The sequence below is a fragment of the Magallana gigas genome, chromosome 5 (assembly GCF_963853765.1).
Source record: "Magallana gigas chromosome 5, xbMagGiga1.1, whole genome shotgun sequence".
Taxonomy (NCBI): domain Eukaryota; kingdom Metazoa; phylum Mollusca; class Bivalvia; order Ostreida; family Ostreidae; genus Magallana; species Magallana gigas.
The window spans coordinates 16,910,696-16,938,338 of NC_088857.1; the positions used below are offsets into that span (position 1 = coordinate 16,910,696).

At 32.9% G+C, this 27,643-nt stretch overlaps 1 protein-coding gene and 1 long non-coding RNA gene across 2 annotated transcripts; one reads left to right on the forward strand and one right to left on the reverse strand.

The window, feature by feature from the left end:
* Nucleotides 1-4,426: 4,426 nt before the first annotated feature.
* Nucleotides 4,427-27,282, forward strand: LOC105325442 (exostosin-1b). Its single transcript, XM_011425002.4, has 9 exons — nt 4,427-5,500; nt 11,294-11,368; nt 11,988-12,114; nt 20,222-20,341; nt 21,929-22,180; nt 22,918-23,016; nt 23,304-23,393; nt 23,636-23,796; nt 24,130-27,282. Exons 1-9 carry the CDS (start codon nt 4,605-4,607, stop codon nt 24,485-24,487), a joined length of 2,178 nt encoding a protein of 725 aa, XP_011423304.3. The 5' UTR covers nt 4,427-4,604; the 3' UTR covers nt 24,488-27,282.
* LOC136275415 (uncharacterized) lies at nt 11,293-13,081 on the reverse strand. The gene is made up of 2 exons (XR_010713955.1): nt 12,955-13,081; nt 11,293-11,389 (listed from the first exon to the last, which is right to left on the reverse strand). It is a non-coding gene; the product is annotated as an uncharacterized lncRNA (long non-coding RNA).
* Nucleotides 27,283-27,643: the final 361 nt, after the last annotated feature.

Here is a 27,643-nt window from a genome sequence, read left to right on the forward strand (position 1 = left end):
TTTCTAGTCCATGCTTTGTGTTATAATAAAAATCTTTGGATCGAGTGAGGAAGCTTGTTTTCTCTAAGGTGGTATCGGACACCTGTCGATCATGCTGTTGATATAAAAGTACATTATAACCAAAATACACCGTTTTAGAATTTTAAGATCTACAATATTTAACTAAAAATGTTTTTAAAAAATGTTTGGAAAGCATGGTGGCATATTTCTGCTCCCATCCCACATGCAAGATAAATTATGTCAACATGCAACTGCATCAGATAATTTTATGTCTACATGCAAGGTAAATATGTCTACATGCATGTTACAAATCTTTTAAGAGAACCTGACTTTTATATGGGTAAAATAATTTACTTACGCCCGTAGCTGACATCATAGATGCAAGATGCAACGTTTCAAAAATAAATTGCTTTCTCTAGTGATTCATGCGGTATATGAAGGTAGCGACATTGCAGAAAAAATACTCTTTTTTAAATTTTTTTCTGCAACGATCGCTACCATCATAACCCGCATGAATCATCAAAGAAAGCATTTTATTGTTTATATCAACATCTTATTTTAAACTAATTAATAAATTGGTATTGGAAAGTAAGTAAAATTCACTAAATTACTGTTAATATACACAAGTACTTTAACTTAAAGAAACGGCCAAATCATGATTATGTTCTCGTATCATTTTGACACAATAAAACATGGGGGTCAGTGATGTCAAATTTTAAATAGATATATGGCTTCAAAGATAAAATTCTTGCAAAATTTAGCTTTAAAAAATTCGGACATTTTCTATATATTTGCATGATTTTATGCTAAACGTCTATCACTCTCTCAAAATTTAGTTTTGTACAAGTCACACAGGACCTATAGAACATGTCACAAACCTATCAAATGTTAAAAATGTGAATAATGAATCAAGTATAATAAAAAGAAAAGTATATTGAAAATTCATAAAATTGCTTGTTTCTGTCAGTTTCGACTAAAAAACCTTCCGCACAAGAAAATAGTTTCCCCCAAAACTTGTCTGTTTCTTGAATTCAAATGGATTTTCTTTATGAATGTTGTGTAATTATGAAATTATGATCTTTCTGTGAGGTTTAAATTAATAATATCATTCCTTTAAAATATAAAAAAACATCTGCGCAATGAAATTAAAACGTGAGGAATGAGATACCTTAACGTTCTGTTCAGAAATACATTTAGCAATGAATTGCTTGTACCTTTAGGTAGCTAAACACAGGGCGAATTTATTGATCAAAAACTAGTTTAGGTTTTAGTTCGGTTTTGCAAACTTTTCATTTATTTGCAAAACTGGTTTTGAACTAGTTCTAAACTAAAACTAGTTTTTGTATTTTTTGGCTTTAAACTGAAACAAGTTTCCAGGAAACCTAAAACCACCTTCGAGTGCGGTTTTGGGGGTTTCAAATCCTTTCAAGATGGCGGAGAGGTGTTCGAAAGAGAGTAGTTGATACTCAAGTGTGGCATATGTGTCAAAAAATGAACTCAGCATATGGGTATCGTTCTAACGTTAAACATATATGTCTTAAAGGATCTATGATAATGTAATACAAATAGTACTGACCAAAATAATAATGTGGAAGAAAGCGATTCCATGAATACAAACACTGAGAATTACCCTTTGCAATTTACAACAGGCAAAGGAAAAACTTTCAAAGTGGTTGATGAAAAAAAAATTCATTGAAATATCTGCTCATAACATTTTTTAGTACACATTGTTATGCATGTAATAAGTTCGCCTATCTATTTCGTTGCTGGCCATTCCACTAGATTTGTCTGGTTTTTGAGCTAAGACCACGTAATTAGTGGATATTTCACTTGAAACCAGTGTCATTTTTAACTTGTTTCAAACGCCTTGAGTGAATCAGATGATCTTTATTGATATACGTGTAGAAAAATGAATATTAATATAGTTTTTCATAGCGGCATTCACTATCCAAAATATTGATATGGTGTTAAAAGCAAATTTTGCAATGGGTTTGCAGAATAACCTAATATGTGGGTATTGCCAGGAAAAAAAAAATGTCTGCACTGTTTAATAAAGACTTTCATGCAAATGCACATGAGTTCAAAAATTATCTTCTTTAAATTTCAAGAACAAATCCAGTAGGTACGCGAGTGCAATGATAGCCATTTTTCTAAACTAACTTTCCATTTAGTGCTAAACCGTCAAACCACCCAACTGGTTTCAAACAGATATGAAACTATTATCAAACCAAAACCTAAACTTGAACTAGTTTTTTATCAATAAATTCGTCCACAGTTTTGTATAAAATCCAGTTTTTTTTCTCTGGGGAAAAGCATGATGGGTGGGGATTTTCCTGCTATTTTCCTGCGGTATACATGAAAATCAAATTTTTAAACTCTCAGTTGCATAATATAGTGAATTATCTTTCGAATACATGAAAAAAGTATGTAGAAAAATTTTAAAAATTAATTTTGTGAGACTCTAAAATAAAGGGCGGTAACTCCAAAAACATCCCGATTTTACACATGCAGAATTTCATGATTTTTTTAAGCGGGTAACATAGCTCTTTAAAAAGCTGGCGAATGTACCCTGAAAATACTATGAAATGATGCCTAAGGACTTGTTCTTGAAAATGTACAGAAATAAAAATGGCTGATTTGGTTGCATTCTGCTTTTATGGGGAGCCTAAAATGCATGGGTGTACTGCATTTAGAGGCATCCTTTTGTCTATTTCCCGCATGTTTTGAGTGCCAAATAAATTCTAGCATTAAGTTACATGTGCATTATTTTTAAATATTTAAAAAATTCACGATTTTATCTTTCTATTGATATATAGATATATATGTAACATATTTTAGCAATTTATTTTTATAGGGGTCAGTTTTGCTTGCCCCTCATCTGAGAACGTCCTTATAACGTTACATATAAAACTGTGTTTTGCACCCTTACTCTCGTTAAAATTTGAAAATAAAATAGAAGAAAGATTTTGAGAGAGAGAGAGAGAGAGAGAGAAAGAGAGAGAGAGTGCCACTGTGGTGGTGGTGGTTTGGGGGGGGGGGGGGGTAAACATCGGTATCTTTTTTAACAGCAGTCGATTTGCTTGAATATTATATAACTGACAGTCAAAATAAAATGAAGAAATATTAAGCCATCATTACCTGAATATATTATCTATAATTATGTAATTATTTTGTCATTATATCTGTTATATATAGAAAACAACTTTGTTATAGTTCATACTCCAAAAACGAATCAATGAGAATCCGTGTGTTAAGCTGGAACATAGATGGTTTAGACAGCCCAACAGCAGAGAAAAGGACATTAAATATCTGTGAAACCAATTTAAAAATAATAGCAATATACAAATGTAGTTATAGCAAAGTGGTATTCGAGATTCAATTCAATTTTCAATTCAGTTTTGTACATGAGGTCAATCATTATATACAGTTGTAAAGTCAGAGGCATATTTCATAAATGAATAGATAAGTAGTAGATAAATAGTAAATAAGCTTTAAAAATACAATATATACAATGAAAATAGGAAAAAAGTATAATAATGGAGGATAGATATTTCAAACGTTTTGACTTTGTGTTAAAGTAAATTAAAAAAAGTATAGAAAAAAAAATATCGTATATATACAGTACCTGCATGAGACGCTCTACTTTCCCACTTGAACAATGAGCGCACTCAGAGCGTACGGTGAGCGCACTCTGAGCGAACGGTGAGCGCACGCTGAACGGAATTTGGTGAACGCTATATAATGAACGGTGAACGCAGAGCGCAAACGGAGCGCAAAGTGAACGGTGAACGCTGTGAACGCAAAATGAACGATTTATTCAGAGTGCCTCGGGGTTAACATTGTCCGGCTTACATTGTTTATTATACAACGCATGCGCGGATCTAGAGGGGGGGTCGGGGGGGTCCCGACCCCCCCTGGAAAATGAAAATTTATTAAATTTACATAGTAAAATTATCGCGAAAATATGCCTCGGACCCCCCCCCCCCCCTGGCAAACACAATTATCCTTCGGACCCCCCCTGGAAAAATTTTCTGGATCCGCGCATGCAACGTGTTTGTTTTTGTTGGAAAAACCATGTTGTATTGGAAGCACGCAATTATCTTAAGGGTCATTAGTCATATATCATATCATGATATATAGATACATTGTATATGTAATGTTTTCAATTTTCAAAATATCAAAAAATAGCCCTACAATCGTTTCGTCCATGATTATCATATAATGTACAAAATACAAAAATGATTTAACGTTAGGTTTTCGCTCTCAGCTGGATTTATTTATTTATTTATTTAATTATTTATTTATTTATCAGTGCATGATAGAGATCTCCCCAAGTTGGCGACTTGCAGACAATCTATGCCTGTAAGAGTTGTCTTTCTCGTGTCTCAAAAATGTAGGCTATTTTGATACGCTCCCTGAAATTCCCCTATATTCGCACATGTGCACTCGGTACACAAACATCCAACATGGCGTTTTCTTGAAGACGTTCGAAATAGGCGAATGGATTTAGAGAGATTTTTCAATTGAAATGGAGGTTAAATGGGCTATTGTCTTTGACAACAAATGACAAGGATAAGAAGTGTGAACACCTGCCTACATGTTCCATGCAGGCCAAAAAACGTTACCTTTTTGTCGTAATTCTCGCCGTTCTGTTGTTCATTGTGTATTTTGGATCTAAAAGTGATCGCAAACATGGCGAAGTTACCCTGTCTCTTGAGAAGAGAGAATTCCCGACATATATGGAGTCAGAGGCCGTGGACCTTTCCTCTCCAAGGCGAAGGAGGGAATCCGTTACCTCGGATTTCAAAAGTGGAAAGTGTCGAATGGACACCTGTTTTGATTTTTCCCGGTGTGTTAGAGGTTTCAAAGTGTATGTGTACCCAGTTTTGGAGAGGGTATCGGAAAGTTATAGCAAAATCATTAGTACTATCCAGGAGTCTAAATATTACACAACAAACCCAGACGAAGCTTGCATCTTCATCCTTTCTATAGATACTCTGGACAGAGACATAAATAGTGTGAACTCTGCGAAAAATATCATGCCAAAGATTGCCCATTTGGGTGCTCTTTGGAACAATGGTAGAAATCATATTGTATTTAATTTATTTTCAGGGACTTGGCCTGATTACTCTGAGGTGCTTGACTTTGACACTGGCGAGGCTATTATGGCCAGAGCTAGTATATCAGAATCCCGATTTAGACCAAACTTCGATATATCCCTTCCTTTAGTTGGTAGTACCCACCCTCCAAAAGGAGGAGAAAGAGGCTATATGTACACATCAATTAACAACATTCCACCCCTTCGGCATTATTTGCTGGGTTTCAAAGGCAAACGTTATTTAACAGGAGTCGGGTCCGAAACTCGGAACTCTTTGTATCATATGCATAATGGGGACGATATTGTACTCTTAACGACTTGCAGGCATGGGAAATTTTGGCAGAAAAAAGCCAAGGAACTGAACGACACCAGATGTGATATAGACAACAGAGAATTTGATAGGTAATATCTTTGTAAAATTTCTTTTATGAAATCAAATGATCCACTGACATGTAAAGCTTCATTTAAGAATAACAGATAACTGGTTTTCTTTTCAACTAAATTTCAATTCACTTTACTTCCTAATTTTCCATGAAATGCTCAGCTAAAATTATTAGAATTCCTTTTGTATTAAATATAATATATGTGAAGCCAATCCTTTTAAATGCCAGTAATTAGCCAAAGTGAAATCTGATCACTTTATACAGCGAATATATATTAAGAACAATGTCTTTTGTTAGTATGTAACATTATATGCTTTACATGTAAGAATATTGACATTGTCTTTGATATATTGCTGTTCATGCGAATCATTAAGAAAATCTCATTGTTATCATCAAAATTATTGGTGTATTGAATAAACCAGGAAAATTATGTACTTGACATGAAGTCAGAACATACACTACACTACAGTAAGCACTAAGCAATACATGCTCTATCAAAATTTTAGAACGCAGGGGCAGCCCCCCCCCCCCCCCCCCCCCCCACTTTCCTCCCCTGCCCCAGAAAACGCAAACTTTTTTGCCTGCATACATGTATTTTGTAGTATATCATCAGTTCCCTCATGGGGCATCTCCTCAAGAAGAAAGGGGGCGGGGATGGGTGAATGACTTTAGATTTAATATTTGGTCAGTTTATCCTGACCTTTGAAGCAGAAGCCAACGTGACACACATTTAAAGTGAGGCAGCGATTGTTGCATGGCCCTCTTGTCAGCAGTTTTAATTTCCAGCAGGGGAGCTGCATGCAAAGCTTTGTAGTCCAAAAGTCAAGTTGACACACTAAAAACTTGGAAGCCCCTTAAATCTTCTTGTAATCCAACCCTAATCCTTACCAGCTGTTTTGTCCTACATGTATTATTGAATATGGGTCGATCTCCTTATTTTTTCATCTCCTCTCGGGTTGACAAAAAATATATAAGATCAAAGATTTTATGCTTGATTTGAGGGTATTGTTTTTATTCAATGGGGGGACATGATCATGCCCACCATTGAGAGAATAAATCTAATGCAATCATCAAGGCATATTGTGAACATGCCAAATGTCATTTTTGGTTTTTGCTCAATCAATATACTGTATGTGTATGTTTCCAGACCATAAACATGACTCATTAAGGGTTTGTTAGAAGTTGTTGATTTAGGGTTTGTGATGAAGTGAGAGAGAGAGCGTCAGCAAGGGAAAGGGAGAGAGAGTTACACTGAACACACAGGTAGCATAGCAAGATTTAAGAAGTTGAAAAAAGAAGGAACACACACCTAAGTATTTAAGGCTGACATTCCATTAATAGATTACTGGATAAACACTTGAACATAAAGGGCATTCTTACCTCACAGATACAGCAGTTTAGCCTAGTTATGTGGGGCCTGAAGGATTATATGCCCTCTTTACATGGCCATGATATCACTTTCTATTGAACAAGATTTGGGGAGCGGGTGGTAGTTTGTGTTGATTGGTATATACTGATCACGACTTCATTAGTACATTTATGCATGTTATAGGTACTTACTCATTTGATTGGTTTGGGTCATTGTATATAGTACACTTTTACATGTATCATATGTATGTATTACAGTATATTAGATTGATATCCAATGTTGCCCTGAGTAAATGTATCACTTCTTTCACTTATTCAGGTTCACACAATTTATTTCATGTACAGATGAGATAATAAAATAAGTCTTTAGCATAAAAGGGTTGGTACATGTATATGTATATTTAATTAATTTTTTTTTGGTTTGGTTCTTTTTTTGGGGGCGGGGTTCAGTGGACTGTTCTGTGCTCATGCATTAGAACTCATGTTCAAAGGTTTAATTCATACATTTATAGAGGATTCGTTTTCATGGTTAATTTTATTGCATGTTACACAAAAAAAGTTAAATTATAGAAAGAGAATAGGTAAGTTAGTGCAAAAGGGTTCTTGAGTCTGACATGTCATAAAAGTGTTCAGATGACCAGATGACATCCTTTTTTAAGGAGTGCTAAACTCGAAGTACTACTCAAGTGGAAATTATGTAACAGATGTTTAAGGATAGAAATCAAGGTGTTCATTGTTAGTACAGTGAGACATGAATGTAAATGTTGTCAGAGTTCAATTTGTGAAGCTTAAAATTGTTAAAAAATATACAATTTTTTTTCAAAATTTTTAGTGTTAAAAAGTTATCTTGATTTAAACAGGTTGCTGTATCATGTTTTATTATGAACAACCTTTAAATACTGGTACATGCAGTATACTTTATATCCTAATTTGAAATTAAACAGGGTTAGTATACCGGGTATTAGATGCATGTTCAATAGGAGAGGATATAAGTTGCAAGAACTTGTTTCTAATCCTCTTGTGTAATTTTGTGTTCAAATAAAGTATATATTATGAAGCTGCTAGCAATTTCATTATACTTGTATATATATATGCAAGATACTTTATATTCTACTATAAACTTTATTATGAAGGAATGATATTAAAGGTCCATGCGATACGATTGGACTAAATCAAGTCGACAGACACAGCACTGTAAGAGAATTATAATTATAACAGTCTAACCACACCTTCCCACGTCTTGTCAAGTCTCTAATGAGGAATTGGCTAACAAGGAAAGCCTAGCTGGCCCACGGAGATAGGTGGCTGCTATTGTGACACTGTTGAAATTTGATGTAATTTCTGTCTACATTGTACATGCACATTGCACAGTTACTCAGGTGAATTATCAAAATGTTGGCCGCAAATTCTGATGAATGAGAGAGGGAGAAAGGTGGGTCGGTCTTGGCAATGATTACAGAGCTCTTATTGACTTAGAGAATTGGTGGGAAATTTGGGTTGTGGTTCGATGTCTCCAACACAAGGATGTGGTCTGGCTAAGTGGAAAAGGAAATTATATGACATGATCATATCTCTTTCAGTGACTATTACCAATAGTTCCTGCCATATTTTTAAAAAAAAATTATTGGAAGGAGGAACCCCTTTTTATCTTTTATGATTATATTAATAACAAATACCCATAAATACTCCTATTTTCCTGTTGATCCTAAGTTCTGAATATATCCTTATTGTGGTTTTCCTGTTTCTTTATTTAATTTTGGAATTCTCACACCTCATTAATGATTAGTACCAGCTAGAACATGTATAATTATGACCTTTCAATGTTAGGACATCATAAGTTCACCTTTACTGAAATGAAAACTGGCTTAGTCTTAATAAAGAACTGGGATAACATAAGGAAATCTCAGTTGTAAAGAAATTATATTTTATCTTCCATTCATCATCTTGCTCATATACTTATATGGATATATATATATATAATGAATCTTAGTTATCAGGGTTATTCACTACAGGGGATCAAAATATCCATGTCATCAGGTATTTCTTATAAGCAAAGTCTTCTGTATTTGTAAATAAATTTCATCATTTCTTAGGAGCGATGGACAGCTGATCAAAATCACTCATAAAATGCTCTACTGCTCAACCACTGAGCTACACAATCTGTTCAATAAATATTTTTAACACACAGAGAGTATTTGATACATTACTAACAGTACATATTATCATTTTCAGCATTTATAAAGATGATGGCCTATATTATTCATGCTTCTACATCTGAAGTGCAATATGCTGAGTTAGCAGTTATATTTTAGTTTTACCATCATCGTGTGAATGCAGACTTGATGATAACGTTTGAGGACATAATGCAGTTAAACATGCTTATAATGAAGTGCCAGGGACGGGCAATTTTGCTTCATTATTAACGTAATTCGTTTTATCTGTCAAGTATACAACATGTAATAAAGTCACTGGAAATGAAAATCACTTCACTGTAAGCATTAATTCATTATAAGCTTGTTTGTTATAACTGTGTTTTACTGTAATATATACATGTATCTGGCAGTGCATGCAGTTTTACCATGAGATTTATCGATAACGCTTATATCAATATGTCTTTTATGCATGCCTTGCATACTGTATAGGAACAGTTAATGATAAATTTAAACATGGTGGAATATCTGGGCATGTGAACTGAATTCCTCTCTCATTTAAAACTTGATGATATATCTTTTAAAGATATGTTTGTCACAAATTTACAACTAATATTGTATACAGGGAAATATTCGTCCCCGTTTTATTTTCGCCTTGGTTGCCAGTGGGCAAATTTAAGACTGGGTAAATTCCAATGTCTCGAATAATCTCTCTTTAAACACAACTATGTTTGCCAGGTATATTCAAGATGAGGCGAAACTTTTGCGAAAGAAGAAGGGAAAAATAACTCCGTAAACTGATGTTTTTAGTAATGTACATGTATGTACAACTGGCAAATGTAGTAGTTCTGAGTACTAGAATTTTAATAAGGAAATGACAGTTTTAATACAAAAACAAGTTATTTATAATCTATGTGAATACTGTAAGTCTTTAAGAAAATTATGTATGCATTATATTTTACCGGAATACTCATGGTACTTTAATTTTCCTTGTGCCATTGACCCTTCATAAACTTACATGACACCCATCCTTCATTCCAAGTTATGTGTCGTTTTGAAAGTGGGTTTTGGTTTGGGGTCAACAATAAATGCTTCTGAAGATTTCTTAGTTCTCTGTTGTTGTTAAAAGGCAACATGTCTTTCTGCATTTTTGCAAATCAAGTTGATGGTCTGTTGAAAGGGTCTTTTGCCTCAATTGTTGAGCTTTGTCTGCGAATCTACACTGACTGGCATTATCCCCAATAGGTTTGTCAGCCATGTCAAAACAAACAGAAATGTTCTACTGTTGCTTTAAAGAAATCTGCCTTTCCCCAATCAGCAAGTCTGTGAGGTGTATGCCAAGAACATCCAAACATTGGAAACCATTAAGATAAAATCTTTATTAATATTTCAATTAAAAATTAGGAAGTTTAAACAGAAACTGGCATCTTTTCATTCCCTCAGATTTAAAGATTTTACATACCAGATTTGTGAACTATATGGAGTGCACAGTTGTGTTACACTCCTCTAATATAGTTAAAAATTTAAAATATGCACATCTGACCTGTAAGTTGAAGCTGTATTTTAATTCCTATGAATCGGAAATAAGAACTGCTTTGACATCTTTGCTGATAATCTTTGCTATAATTATACTTGAATAAATATGATACCTATATGTATTTATTATTTGTATTTGACAGGGTTGTCTCTAAGACCCGCCTGAAATGACATCATTACCCGAATAGGATTGCATTTCAAACACAATCTAGCTATAAGTTAGACCCCCAGACCCCTTTCTACTTTTTTTATTTCTTCCTTCTACTTCAATTTTTAGAGACAACCCTGTATTTGTGTTGTATGATAAAAATACATATTAAAGAGGTTGATAACATTTCTTTATTCAATATATAGGCATTATAAATAGTCGTCAAATTGTACTCTCAACATTTTTTAATTTGTCTTGAGAAGTGCAGAAAAAAGAGGGGGGGGGGTTTCTCTTTTTTATGGAACAAATTAACAAGCCATTTATCTACTTACTGTTTCTTATGCAAGTAAAAGAAAAGAAGATACTGAAATATTATACTTAGTTGTTAGTTTATTTCAATGAGGTAAAGTTATAACAATTTGGTGGAGGGGGGACATGAAATTGTGAGAGAACTGTTACAGGTTAAAACAAACACTGGTCACATGTAACTTACATTACAAATTTAAAATACATGTTCAGTAACTGTATGTGATTGTCCAAATGCCAAAACAAACCAAACTGTTTAATGTGTGTATATTAATGATGCCCATTTTCACACTGTCATCTGTAGGTACGACTACAAAAAGCTGTTGTACAATGCCACCTTCTGTCTGGTGCCGAGGGGTCGACGTCTGGGGTCATTCAGGTAAGGTCAAGGGGTCAGCCCCTGAGTGGACAATAAAATAAATTACTTTCAAATGGCCAATTTTCATTGTATGTGATGTAGCAGACCAGATTAAATGATGCAAATGTAGATAATAAGAGTTCATTGAAATTTTTATGTTCTAGTAGTGATAATCAATACACTGTAATATTCCCATAAAGCAGATGTAAATTAATTAACTGATCCATGGAATAATGATTGAATTGAATAATTGAAGCGGTGGATGAGGCACTGATGTTCTTCTAGCAGGTTGCATGTCATAAGCACATGTAATTTAAACTCAAAAATAGATTTGATAGAAAATCCCAAAGGGCTGGGATTTATTGAGCATAGACTCCTGATAATATGTCTGTATCCATTATTTAAAATTTGATCTGACGGATAATGATTAAAAGATAACGTTTTACTGTTAATGCTAAATATGTTCCATCTCATGCATTTCAAATAAAATTTTAATAAAGATGAATAAATCCCCCAACCCCCATGAAATACTACTGGTATATATCCACTTTAAACACTATATGAACAAAATGTGCTTTGATCACCTACATTCAATTGTATATGTATACTGTTTATACTTATGTGGGCCATTATGTTTCAGGTTTTTGGAGACCCTACAGGCAGGCTGTATCCCTGTGCTTTTAAGTAACGGATGGGAGCTGCCATTTGGTGAGGTGATTGATTGGAAGAAGGCAGCGGTGTGGGCAGATGAAAGGCTCCTGTTTCAGGTACCGCTTCAAATGAAGCATGAAAACAACAACTCTCTCCCCCCAGTCTCCTTTCCCTGATTTTAATTGATGGTTGGTCACTGTCTGTTCAGCCGTGAGAAAAAAAAAAGCAGGGAAGATTGTTGGCATGGGTGCATTCTTGCAGTGGGCAATGCATGTAAATAGAGGGTGGGGCAGTCTGTCTCTTTTTCATTTTCCTTCTCTTGACTGATTTTGTGTACCAGTACTTGAACCATGACTTGCTTTTCATTTTAATGTAACATTTTGTGGTGAAACTGTAATTCGCCTCTTTTTGTTTTCTTTAAGATTGAAATGTTTGAGAACGTAATGGTATAGAGCTTAAAGGGAGTAAAAATTTCTTCCAGTATGTATTGCTTGAAATGCAAATCAGAAATTTGAGACATGCTCATTTAAAGGATAAACAACATGCTCATGATGAAATATAATAAACACGGAGTCTACGTAGATTACGGAGAGCCATGTTTTTGATTTTTTGGAAAACGGCGAAGATTTTTTATTTTAATTAAGGTAAAAAGCAGTCAGCTTTTGCTGATTATATTTCCAGAGCTGTAATTTTTAAGTCATATGTTTTGGCCATAATCCATGCTAATAGATTTTTCATTGGAAGCTGTTAAAATAACAAAACAACATGTGAGTACATATGCAGGTAGAATCCTTAGCAATAGATATAGAAGATGGCTCAGGAAGAAAAAAAAATGAGGAAAAAAATTTGCCTTGCTTCGTTTGCAGAACGTCTCCTGCAGATGCTCAATTTAAGCAAAAAAGTGCAGCAAGAAAAGATGGCTTGAAAATTCAATTAGAGGGAAAAGTAATTGGTACCTCTTTTTAAGTTTATCTTATATAATGCAGTTCATGACCCGCCATTGGCATTCAGTCCTGCAGGTTCTAGATTCACTCGAGATTTGGCACCCTATCTACCAGGCATGATTTTCTTTAAGTGCTTCTCTCTGTTTTTGATTAAAAAGTGTGAACAGTTTTAAAGTGAATATGATTTTTTTTTCCTTTTTATCAAAAGGGTTTTGATTTTTTGTATTTTCAGTTTCAAATTATGTGAACTTTTTTTTTTTTTATAAATTACTTTTGGTTTATCAAATTGATTTAAAAAGCTATTTTATTTAGAGGCATGAAGTTTACCGAGGCAATGATAATCCTCTTCACAGCTCAAATTTGATTTACATGACATTTGATTCCCTTTATTTCATGTTTTGATAGAGAAGATAATGTACATGACATTTGATTCCCATTATTTAATGTTTTAGTAGAGACGATTCAAGGACCCCTGTTAATTGTTCAGATCCTTCTTCATGTATATCTAATAGTATTTATATAAAATAAATTTAATTAGATTAGATGAACTGCTTTTTTTTCGTTCAATCGAGTCGAAATTTCCCCTTGACAATTAAATTTTATATTGTATCATAACTATTTATAGAGAATTTGCATGACAGCAGTCCTTGCTGTTTTATAGAAAAAAAATAAATTGCATTCGATAATTTCAACAATGATGAAATATTGAAAGCATTGCTACAGATTTATACATAAACATCAAGAGATGAAAATCTAAACCACCATAAATATCAATGATTAAATCATTCTTGGCTTACCATAGTTATTATGAGCTTGTCACATTTGGTGGATTTCAAAGCAATCAAAATAGGAAGTAGCAAACTACATATAAATACATGAAGTACATTCATTTGAAACATCGAAACTACAAGTAAAACTACTACAAGTAAATCTATATGTTTATAACTTTACATCATAACTTATCAGCAAATTTATAATTTTACTTAGGCCTAGATCATTGTTTGCTTTTATGATATATTTTATGCCAACAAGTTCTTTGAAAGTTCAACCAAGAACATTTAACATAATTATGAATGCCTGAATTTGCAGTTTTGTATAACTTGTGTTTTTCATCTTCGGTTTTTTAACTTTATTATGTAACACCACCAGAGTGTGAGAAAAGAGATCAAGACATTATATTCTGTTGACTCTAAAAAAGAAGTTCACATTAAACCTGACATTTTTCGTCCAAATCATGCTCAACAATTCTCTCTTCTTGGAAATTCATAAATAAATTTTCAACTGGCCATAATAACCCACATTAACAGTTGTCTTTGTGAGAATGCAGTGGGAGGATAATGGCTGACCTGTACGATTGTCTCCTGTTGCTTTCATTGGTTGGCAAACTGTCGTCTAAATTCCCAGACTGTTTAATTGCTAATTGTCACATATCTCACAACCCACGATCTAGGTATATGATGTCATAACTACGGGTAAATACCCTCTATCAGTACTTTTGTGTAGCCGTGGAGTGCAGTACTGCATTGCTAGCCTGATTTTGAGATAGAAGGTTTTGGGATTATCTATCTATTATTATCTTTAAACCGTGGTGCATGAATATTCCTATGCATTGTTAATATTCAGAAAATGGGAAATATTTCATGACTGATTATTGTCATTAGAAAGTGGGGTATACATGTACTTGTAGTACTTCTTGATGACTTAATATGATTGATTCATACAGTTTTATTTGCAGAGCTCTGAAAAAGAGTTGCTATGTGTTCTTTGAACTTGTTTTCATCATTTCTGTTAAATTCCTTCAAGTTACCATTACAAGTTTATTTTTATGCTTTTTGCTGTCAGCACTCAATGCTATTGAAAAATCAAAGTACTGAAAGTACTGCAAAGCAATTAGCAAGCATGTTGGAAATGTTTTGTATAAAGTTTTCATAATATTTTTTGCAAAAAATAGCTTTGGGGGTTCATTCAAGCTTTCAGTACTCTCAATACATTATATATGTAGGTAGCTCTGTGACAAAGCATCCAGTTGTGTAATAGTTTTGGTTACATGCCATTAAACAATTATTGTATACCCTAAAGGCTTAATGATAGTTTGACCATGCATGAAGGGGACGCAAAGGTATACCATAGATGGACACAAAATGACATACCAAGGTTCAATATAGTCCTAAATATACATTGTTAATTTTATTAAGATTCTTTAAAATTGTGTCTCTATGATGCATTGCACTTTGGAAAAAATATTTAGCCCAATTAATGAGACCATAGAGTGTTTAACCTGGCAAATATCAGAAAAATACAGCTGTCATCATTTCTATCCATAGAACTCTTTGCATTGACATCAGACAGTTTAATGTAAGGAAAATTGTGGAAACATTGGAATGGAAGAAATATCTGATTTCATTTTTCAATCCAATCATAAATATACTAGTATTTAGTCCTCCATTGCTAGTCATATTTAAAAAGGGCATCTTAATTTTTACAATCAATAAAAAAATGTATGCTGTAAATGAAAAAGGAAGTAAACTGTATACACTGTACTATTCATAGCAATTTATCACAATACCAATCAACTTTTTGTCCGTCTCTGTTAAAAAAAACCCCACAAAATGAAAATACTATTTGCAAAGTTAATTTTAATTCATTTATAGAATTTCTGGTTTCTTGAGCCTATTTCTTCTCATGTTCAATTAAATGTCTTTACAATTTACATTGCTTTTCTATTTAGAGTGATTTGCTGGCGAATAGTTAGAAAGTTTCAATCCAATGTTTTCATGGATGTCTGTTTTGAATCGTACCAACCCTTTCATTGTCAGGAGAGATGCCAAGTGTAATTAGACCAGAATGATTGTAACTTAAGATGAAAGTTGTGTACCCTGGTATTTCAAATTTCTCAGAAAGAAAAAAAGTTAAATTTATCAAGAAAGTTGCAGATAAATATTTTGATAGTTTTCAGGAGAGTACTAGCTATGCATAATGATATTCTACATTATTTTTTATTTCTCAACAACTTCATATGGCATCCAGAGACAATCCTCCCTGCAAACATCTGTGCAGAGAATTCTAAGGGTTCTGTTTAAATATTGACTTTTCACTGAATTCATCAATATTTCTTCCTTTTCTTCACGGAAGAAACTATTTACTTTTAACTTGGATGGCTTAAATAAAGATTTATATAGGGAAAGTTGCAGTAATTAAAACCTGAGGACCAGCATTTATTTAAGACATTCCTTTCATGCCAATTTTTTATTGTACCTTGTCCATTTAATTTTGGTTATTTTTATGTTACATTGTAAATCTTTATTGTGGAAATGTGTATATATATAGAACTGTACTAAAATAGCTTGTTATGATATTTACCTATGTATGAGGAAACTTTTAAGAACATATGTGTACTAGTAGTGAATATTTATGGTCCAAGCACATCTTAAGTTAACCCTCATGCCTGTCTTACAAAATTTAAGAATTTTTTTAGTTTGCTTTTCAAACAAACCTTAATTTCTGATTGAACCCCAGATAGTGTAAATATATAGACACTCATAAAATTTCAGGTGACACATGCCCTTCAGACAAAGTATTACGAAATGAGGAAACATCATTATTTAAGAATTTGATACCCTTGGTGGATGGTTTAAACTATATACCTGCTTAATCCTCCATGAATGATCTATTTTGGTTTGATTCTTAAAAAATGTTCTCAATCTTTGTACGAAGGTGATGTCAGGTTTGTTTATGGTACAGACCTAAGCCATATACAGCCATAAATACCGGTACTGGTACATGTAATTGTTGTATGTATATATATATATATAGATAGATTGGTACATGAGTGAGCACATTCAGGCTAAAAATAATAGAGTATTTTTCTCAGAAAGGATTACTTTTGTAATAATGAGACTTCATTTGAATGGAGCTATTTTAAAAATGCTTTGTGACTTTTGAATCAGAAACTTGAATATGAACTTCTGAAAACCTGAAGTTATGCCACAAAATGTCACATTATTTTTAAATAAAAAGAACTTCCCTCTTTTATTATGACACTGATGAAAATTTAGGAATAAAGCATACATGCAAATTAATGTTCAATACATTGTAAATTTAAATATAAAACAGAATTTACATATACAAAGGAAATACATGTATACAAATATTTTTAAAATTCAAATGAATTTGAAAAAGGAAAACTTTAGAGAACTTTATTTTCCTGTAACTAACGATTTAAAGAGGTGTGTATACTGTGGATTCCTAATTAAACGCAAGAAAGTAATATTCGCGTAAAATCATGAGAAACACCTTTCGCAAATTTTAAAATCTCGTCATTATTTTTTTAGGGTCGAGAACAATAAGAAATAAAGAAAAAAGTTCTGCATTTGCAATTTTATGATACAAAACAGTTGAATTGCGGAATTAAGTAATCACATAATATAAGAAATTTATACAGTAGCTGCATTCAAAAGCAGAATATCAGATGGAAAACCGTGATTTCCGACAATGGTACAGTTGATTTGGGGGGGGGGGGGGTATACTAGGTAGGTATAGGACATAGACATGAGGTAGGTGGTAGGGGTAGGGCTGGCATGTAATAATACTTGCATGTTTGTTTTCTCAAACATGTGATGCAGTGCACTGGAAAAGCCAGTTTACGTGTAGATCCAATACTTATGATGAAATTGACATTGGTGTTGATTCATACTTTACACAATTTATCCCCAATCAGAAACGTGAAGAGAAGTCACCTCTTAAAGATATTATTCCCAGATCTTGTTAAAAGTCTGAATAGGCAATCTTTGTGTAGAGGGTGGAACTTGTAAAATGCAACTACAAATATGTGGGGAAGATTACCGTTTTGTTTGCTCTGTCTGATGGGGTCATCGGAGGTCATTTAATCAAAGTACCAGTTTACCGCCAGTCAGCTTGGCTTTGGAGGCAGGGATATCTAGTTTTAGTTACCTTGAAATTTTACTTGCATTTTGTTTTTTTGTTTGTTCAAAGCTACCAGCAAAGAGAAACTATTTTAATAATGCTCTTATCAGTTTAGACTTTCTAAGAGGGTTTTCACAAAGGCTTTTTGCATCATTCAAAACAAATCTCGATTTAGTTGTAGACTATAGGAACTCTTACTGAAACAGCTTGCCTATTATACCCTGAGCCAACTGCATCCTCCAATTCAAAAGAAGCAGTTCTGATTTTGAGGCCAAGGTATTAGGAGGAGGAGAGTTTAAATTTAATGCACACAAGCAGAGAATAAAATTTAAACTCCAATAAAACTATCTACATGTTATGGAACTAAGGTAGTGGAGCAGCCTTACACAATGGGGCAGCTAGTATACACACTGTATTACAACCTTTGTCATGTGGCACAATGGTTCTTGGGTGAATTTCGCATTCTTTTCTGTGTTCATTAGAATAACATGGAAAACTGAGTGCTTGATTTTTTCCACCTTACAAAGCCAGTCGTTTTCTTTGATAAATGACAGAATCAGCAAATTTGGTTTGTTTTATGATATACAACATCTTTCTTAAATTTCAGTTCAGACTTAAAAATTTTAGCAAGTCGAGAAAAAAAAAATACACACATATTTTAGAATTGGCTAAATTTTATTTCTGCAAAAGCGTTTGCCTCTTCAAATTTGTTGCCTGCCATAGTATGGATTTAGCATTTTCAAATATATTTTTAAAGCAATATTAGCTGTATTTTTTAGAATTTTATTTTGCTGCAAAAAACCTGCTAGTATATAGTAATAAGTCTGCTTGTAACTTAAACTTTTATGATAAATAGGATTTGTAAAAATCATAAATTTTTGTTAGGAGAAATAATTCATCTATAAGGAATATATAGCTGATCAATTTTTGTACAGGACGACAATAATTCGATTTTGCTCCAATTAAGACTTCTTAATGGCTTTTCCCACAAAAACAGAGCTAACAGAAATTTAAAAACCATGTAATATTTTGTTATTTTAGTCAAAAAAATAACATTTCTTTTAAAAAATATTCAACATAAAAATTGCACCTCATATTGCTTTAATATTTTATATTAATACATGTAGTATATACAGGACAACTTTGATATTATCTGCAAATAACGGTACTTCTTGTCTTTAAATCACCTGATGATTGGAGTGGTAAGGACATGGGTCAATATTTGCACTGTATATAGAATAAAACTGATGAGTAATACAGAGCAGACATTTTATGAGTAATTAGATCTTCTGTCATTAAGTCGGCCTAGTCTCTAGACTTCAGTGTGAACTAGAAGATAGAAATACAATACAGCTAGACTACAGTGCCACAGATCCTTCTGAACTTTTAACAATATGATATGTTAGAATGAATGTTGCACTAAAGTAGGAATACATTAACATAGTTTCATGTATATATTCATTATACATGTATTAAGAATTTCAAAATTCATGAAATTCATTTAATATGACTGTTTTGAATGCACTCTTTCTTTATTTAAATGACAAACTCAGCTACAGTAAATGTCAGAGAATAAAAATCTCTGTGAATTACGTACATTACGATAATATTTATTTTAAAAAGTCATTAATTACATCTATTTTAAGCCTTGTTGATAATGGCTGCAGCTGTTTTCGGCAAGCTAAGGGTTCTTTGAGGATGAGTGGATTGTCCCCAGTATCCCTGACAAATGTTTCCATTCAGAAAAACGAAAAACATCGTTTCTTTGTCTCAAGTAGCTGGCTGAATCAAGCATCATTTCTAAAGGAAATTCCAATGACTGTGTTAGGAAATTGTTCTGAGTTCGCACTTGACTTCAATTTATTTATAATGAGTTTTTTCCTTATTGTGAAAAAAAACTTTGTTTGAAGTTGATGCATAAAGCTAGGGTTTTTCTCATTGTGAAATTAAGATAACACAGATTGATAAGAAGCATTACAAGTTGTGTTGTGATTTGTAAAAAAATTAATGCGTTGAACTTGATATTCATAGAAAAATATATTTCCGGATGAAATATTTGGAAGTCCTAAGTTTTGTTTTATTTATAACAGACCTTACTCATGGTTGTTTTCATGTCTCTGTAATGTGATCATTAGCAATTGCAACAGTTTAAAAAATACAATTTTTCTGCTGTGTAACAATTGTAGTAATTCACACATTTTTACAATAAAATGCATGCTAGAAAAATTCTAAAGTACTTCTGTGTAAATGAAATTTTTAATGCTCTGAATGTTACCTATTTATATATTAAGGGTTTTCACTGATATTTGTTTCTCTTCAGTGTATATGATTTATTATTTTGATATTTTTTTGGTAGGTCCCTTCCATAGTCCACGGTCTGTCACAGCCAGAAATCTTTGCCATGAGACAGCAGACACAGTTCCTGTGGGAAGCCTACTTCTCTTCTATGGACAAGATCATCAATACAGTCCTTGAGGTATGGAGAGAGAGAGAGAGAGAGAGAGAGAGAGAGAGAGAGAGAGAGAGAGAGAGAGAGAGAGAGAGAGATATTTGCATTTTGAGGTGTGTTATTGATGTAACCTGAGTGCCAATTTTTGAAAAAAAAATAAAATTTTTGTTTAGGGAAATGGATTTGAAAGAGTCTGACATTTTAAATCAATAATGGTACCTTGAAAAATTGAACAAGGATCTATTTTGTTTTATGAATAATTCAGAATAAACAATAAACTAGTAGCTTTAATTGATATTCGATTGTTAATAATAGAAGTAGAAATTAGGTAGGATTCAGGTTTCTTAATTAAATTTGCTCTTCATATTTCTTATACTATGGCATGCATTACAGAATGAATTTGATGTGTTTAGAAAGTACTCAAGGAATACAGTTTTATCTGCTTAAATGGAGAGAATATTACAAGTGCTGACAACTTATCTTTTTAAAGCTTGTTAATGAGGGAGAAAGTCATTGCAATAAAAACTATGTGTACATACGGTACCTAAATAAACTTTGTTCTCAAATAGCTAGACTGCATATATTAATTGTTCTGAATAAAATACTCAGGTAACGAATATGAAAAATATGTTTTATTGGTTGAATTATGTGGAAAATAATCCTGTCTTGGTTTTTTTTGTAAGTATAGGGATAACTTCCAGCATGTACTCATTTGGCGGTACTTGTATTTGTTCGAATCACTGAATGTTTTCCTTGGCTTTGGAAAGAGTTAATTATGAAGGCTACAGCGTTGATTTCGAAATCGCCCCCTATGTAAATATCTAGCAAACAGTTAATTTTTCTTTCTCTCAGCCTGCATGTGTTGTGTACCTCTGAAGATATAACTTGGGTTAAAAAGTAGCTCTGATAAGGGATTAGGGTTATTGTAAAATAAAGTTATAAAAAACCATGGTGTGGAATTTCAGATTATGGCTATCAGTTTTGTGTAATAAATCTCTCTTGTTTGACTTGCTAGTCTGATTGGCTTGTTTAATGATTAACAAGTCGTGGGAATGGCTCCCAACATACTGTGCCTACATGTATACGTCAGGTTTGTTTTTTAAAACGTGGACATCATTAAAATCTTTTTGAGGGGCTGTCTCAAAGTTTTATATATTTCACATGTCAAAACTGCTGAGATCATCTGTATACAGGTTCTTATGAATTAAAACTATGGTACATGTACAAGTATTAAAACGTCATTATTCAGGTAGAGACTGACTGATTAATATTTTTAATTAGTATTAATTATTATAAAATATCCAATATTGAATACAGCTTTAATAGAGAAGGAAATGATAAGATATTTACTAGACAACAGAACAGGTGCTTGCACTGGAGCATGGAGGTTTTAAGCATTAAAGGGATAGGAAACTTGTGAGCACTGGATCTAATGAACAGGGAAGAGTAAGGAAAAAAGAAAACTGGCCATAGAATAAGAAAAAATATAATCTGCATGTTTCTAGCCAAAGATACAATTTAGTTTGCTTCATTTATCTGAGTTTTTTTCCTGGTGACTACTAATATGTGCTACAGTCTATTTCATACTAATGGGGTGTCTGTTTACCATTGCAGATTGTCAAGGACCGTGTGAAGAGCTATTTCTCGCGGAATTCCGTTCATTGGAACAATTTTCCTGGTGCTTTAAGTCTCCTTCCGGAATACTCAGATGTGCTTCATACATATCCGTCATTTTATAGACAGTTTGCATACAAATCGGATAACCAGTTCACGGCTGTTGTGTATGCCACTTCCCCGGTGCTCCTGTCCTCTGCTCCACTGTTCCGTTTGATCCGGACGGTGGCAAAATCCACATTCGTACAAAAAGTAAAATTACAGATTTTTGGAAAATGATGAATCAAAATGAATTTTAATGAATTAAATTGATTTCTTCTATGTATATTATTGTTAATTAAACTGGCAGTATGCAAAGATTAGAGCACATTAAAAGTAACAAATTTTTATTGATATGTATACATTCTAAACTTTTTAACTTTTAATTGTTTTGAATTCTTAATCACATTGCACATGAAGAAATTAGAATTGATAGGCAAAAGTTTGAACAAACTAGGATCTAATATAAAGTGAAATGTAAATAAAAGTTGTGAACTGATGGATTGAAAGAGAAACAAGCACACAATATGTAAGTTTAAACTCCCACCAGACCTATCAAAAGATCTACTAATCCAGTTTGCGTGTAGGGTGGATTCACTCATTACTGGCTGTAATTTGCCGTAAATTAGTCATTCAGGAAGAATAGAATCCATTTATTGCTTCACCGCACGAGTCAAACTGCCACCTTCCTCTCCTTGATGGACAAGTAATTCCTTTTCTCCCTTTTTCTGTACATTTTGCCTACAAATTAAACTAGCGGAGCCATCAAAGAATAGGCTTAGTGTAATTACTCTCTTATGGTTTCTTTAGAATGATTGTTAAAGGAATGTTGGTCATTCTCATAGAACACAGAGGAAATGACAGTTTGGTCCATTGTTGTGGAAGACGAAATCGTTTTTTGTGTCCTCTGATTGGAGAGTTTTTTTTCAATGATTGTGTGAATTTTTCAGATTGTTGTCATTTGGAACTGTGACACGCCGCCACCCCCCTCCTACCAGTGGCCAGCTGATCTGGGCATTCCTATACTAGTCAAGACCAAAATCCTCAGGGTAAACAACTAGAACAATCTGCCTCATGAAAATGAATTGACATATTAGGCATAAATATAAAACTTGTAATATCTGAATTTGAAAAGAAAGATAACTGTATATTTCAATTCAAAGGAAAAATACTCCAAAAATTTACCTTATAAAAAGGAAAATTTGATGAATGAGTTACATGTGTAAACATTTAACTTATTCCAAATCAAAATCGCATGAAAAAAGCCATGCTTCATATAGGAAAGTATATACATGTATGTGTATATAAAGTAATGTATGTCCTTCTCTCATTGTAGTCTGTCAGTGCTCGGTTTTATCCGTACGAGGAGATAGAGACTGATGCTGTGTTCAACTTAGATGAAGATTCCCTGCTCACAACAGATGAGGTATGATCTTGAATACCTTTTATAAGCTAGCGCTTTGTTTTCTTATATGAATGGATTTTAAATCCCCCCCCCCCCCCCCCAAAAAAAAAAAAAAATGAAAAATAAACCACTTGGAATCATATAAGTAAAATAAAATATATGGTAACAAATTTGTAAAATGTTTATATACCTTTAAACTTTTTAATAAGATAGATTTTGGATTTGATTTAAAAAATAAAATTTGCTAATCTATTCCCTTTTAGCTAAATTTTGCCTTCAAAGTGTGGAAAGAATTTCCAGAAAGGATTGTGGGATACCCTGCCAGGAACCATTACTGGGATGAGGCCAAGAATGCCTGGAGCTACACGTCCAAATGGCTGAACGAGTACTCCATGGTTCTTACTTCTGGTGCTATTTATAACAGGTCAGTATACGGTCAGTTAAAAAGTAAACATTGTCAATCAGACGGAGATAGCTAGATAAAAGTGCTGTGTTTGTTTGATAGAATGCCAATTGTTCTGTGTTTGATTTGAAGTTTGTGTTATGAAGAGGAATTTTTCTACATGCTGGTCTGAAGGACATTAAGATTTAGTCTTCTTAATGAAGGCTTATTAAATTCGTATTGAATTTAAAAAAGATAAAAATAAGTAACTTCTCTATGGCTTAAATTCTATTACATGTTGTTCCTTGAGAGCAAGTTCTAAAGTAATGTTTATCAAATGATAATTCATTTGCTCGGATTTCTCTCTGTGAGCAGGTATTACAATTTCCTGTATTTCAACACCTTACGTCCTGCTGCCTATCACATTGTGGAACGCCTCCAAAACTGCGAGGACATTCTTATGAACTTCATTGTCAGTGATGTCACAAAACTTCCTCCAATAAAAGTCACACACCGCAAGGTTTCCAAGGAAACCATGTTGCCTGGCAAAGCTGTCACCGATCCCAACTACTATCAAACCAGGTTCAAACAACGACAGGGGTGCGTTGCCTCTCTTACTGAAATCTTTGGATACATGGCTCTTGTTCGCTCTCGATCTAGAATGGACCCTGTCTTATGGAAAGACCCCGTTTCAAACTTAAGGAAAAAATATCGCCAGCTGGAAGTGATATGATTATTGAAATTTTGAGGGGAGATATGAATTATCGTATTTAATTTTTTTCTTAGAATTTATTTTAGATATGGTCTTTACTTAGTCTTTACGTACAAATACATTTTTTTAAAAGATACAAAAAAAAAAATTTCAGTCTGTATGTTTATACACATGAATCGTTTTTGTGAGTGATACTGTCATATTGATTTATTTATGAATAGAAATAAGAATGCTTTTTTATTGTAAAATTTAATTTATGTCACAAAAGTCTAAATTAGAAATTCAACAGAACTCAAAGGTGATTATTTAAAGTGTGAGCTTTTTTAAAACTTTTTTCAAAGTTGTAATTATTTTGTCAAGAAATATGGGCTATATTTTTATAATATGACTTCTGATCTCTAGTTCACATTTTGTTTTTTCCACAATTAATATCAATTTTTCTTTTATTTGCTGATTTGATTATATGTGATGAATATTTTAATGATGTCATCTTAGTGAAATAGATCATGATACATTGTACATGCACATGTAGATGTAGTTATATACATACATATTATGTAGGATATACATTGTATATAATCATATATAACGACAGACTGAGAATTGGATATCAATTATCAGAATACAATCACTTGTAAATATAGATGTACTAATTATTTTTTTATATCATAATATTTATGTCATTTGTGCAATATATGCATAATTATTTGCATAATTTATCCTTAGTACTTGCATTGTATTTTGAATAAGGTTGATATTGTTTTTGTTGCGCTACTGAACAAGTCCTTCCTATTGATAACTTTAAAGTTTTGACAGTTTTTACAAAGCAAGCGTTCCACACTTATACTTGTAATCCAAACTGATGTCCACCGATTCTTTATCAAAAATTGACTTGTTGCCTTAAAATACTTATTAAGGAGTCTGTACAAAAACCTGCATGCTTTCAGTGTACTTGTTATTAAAGCCTCTATTAAAATAAACCACTATGGTTAAAAGCAAGAAAGAGTCTTAAGAGGTAAAGGCTTTCTATGTAATTTTGAAAACTCTTTCTTCAAAGAAAAATGATATTACCTAGTGGTGTCATATACTTACCATATTTATAAGTGGGGACTTTGGTTAGATGAAACACCTTAGAGGAAATACTGGAGGGGAAAAGAGGGCATTTCATGATGTGATGTTTTTTGCCAGCATTGTCTTTTTATCAAAGCTGATTTTGAGCATTTGAAACAAGGTTTTTTTTTTATAAAAGAAGGTGGGGGGTGTTATGTTTAAGGTAAAAAAAAATTGCACATTCATTGCCTCATATTTAGAGAAAAAGTAAGTGTAAGACTAATTGTGGAACTAAATTTTAAGTATTACTTATAATATTATCAGGTTGATGCATATTCATACATGAAAGCAGGTCTTTGGTGTGTATTACATGATAGCGAATCAGAAGCAGTTTAAATCTTGAAGACAGGTTGTAGGGTGTGGGAGACCTCAGTGGAGAATTACGTTTGTTATGTGCCAAAGATGTGTATTGTACAACTGCTTCAAAGTTTTGCCGTGATTTTATTTTTCATTTTTGTGTTGTTATTCATGCATATAACTGGAATTGTATAGGAAATGCCTTTCTCACATGATAGCACCACCAAGCTTTTTTGTTTTTATTTTCAATTAGAAATCAGTAGGAACAATGAATGTTTATTAGATTAACATAGCAAAATCCCCCTAAAAACATCATTTTTATTTCTCATTGTGTGTAGTATCTACAACATGTGGAAAAGATGAAATTCTGTACCTTTTATTTAACGAAGGTGAATTTGACTTATTTAGCCATGATAATCATGGCTTATTTCACAACTTTGTCTTTGGTCAGAGGCTTTGTGGTCACTTTATCTTTCAAGACCATATGTTTGTACCCCTGTACCCTCCCCAAGTGTCCTGATATTCTTTGGGCAGGAGGAGGGGCCATGGTAGGGTGTGAATCCAGCCCCTAGTAATGCTTGCTCTCACGTTTAGGATTTCATATAACATATATGTATTTGGAATTGGGCTCCGAGTCTTGTTGTATCTTTGCAAGAACATTTCTTAATTTTTACATTGCATGTGCATATATGATATGAGAGCATGATATATATAATTTTATTTATAAGTATATTTTAAAAAATGAATAATCTTTCAGATTGAATGATGTAAAGATGTGCATAGCATTTCCCCAAGTTTAACATTGAAATTGAGTAAGAATTATTTTTTTAAAACCATGTGGCATAGTATCATATCTTGCACGTATCAGACAAGAATTTAAGGTCAGTTGCTGAAAAAATTTGAACATGGCTGCAAGTTTCTATTTTATTAATAAACCCCAGCTATTTCAAAAGTACATGTACTTGTTTTGAGAAGTCACCCTTCTATTTTCCTGGTTTTAAAAAATCCCTGAAATGTCATGGCATGAAAATAATCCAGCTTAAGAAACATTGAAAACAGTGGAAACGTTTAATTGTTCTCTCTTGATCATATTTTAATGAATCAACGAGGTTAATGATAGATATTGGGTACTTACTATATCAGTAATATTTCAAAAAAGTTAAAAGAACCATATGTAACTGTTGTGTTTTAAAGAACACATATGATGTGAATGGTTACTAAAGTATTTAAATCATGCATATGCTCTCGCATTTTTTACAGGTTTTCATTGTGCATATAAGTACATGATTTAGTCTTAAGATTGGAAACTCATTTCCATTAGAGTATTTTAGTATTATTTCAAAGTAAAGTGTACTACTTCTGTAGTAGAACTTGACGTATTATTTTGAATAAAAGCACATTTTATATAACTATCGAGTTACCTTTATTTATGCATAAATCAACTGTGATCAGACTACAGTCACCATGGATAGATGTACTGTGACAACGCACTTTGAAATCAAACCACTAAAGTACTGATGGGAGTTGATTTTATTATTATTTTTTTTGTGCTAAAGTCAACGTTATGTTATTTTGTCTGGCAAGTATTTCCTTAGCTGTAGGATATATGAATAATATTGCACACATTTTTTTTTCTAGCATTATCGAATTTTTTTGGCTTTTCCGAGACGAATTCCGAGGTACATGTATAGAAGGAAAAATGGAAAACCCCATATGAACCATGTTGTATAATATTTAAAGATAGAATTATCGCAATCAAACTCATCTGAA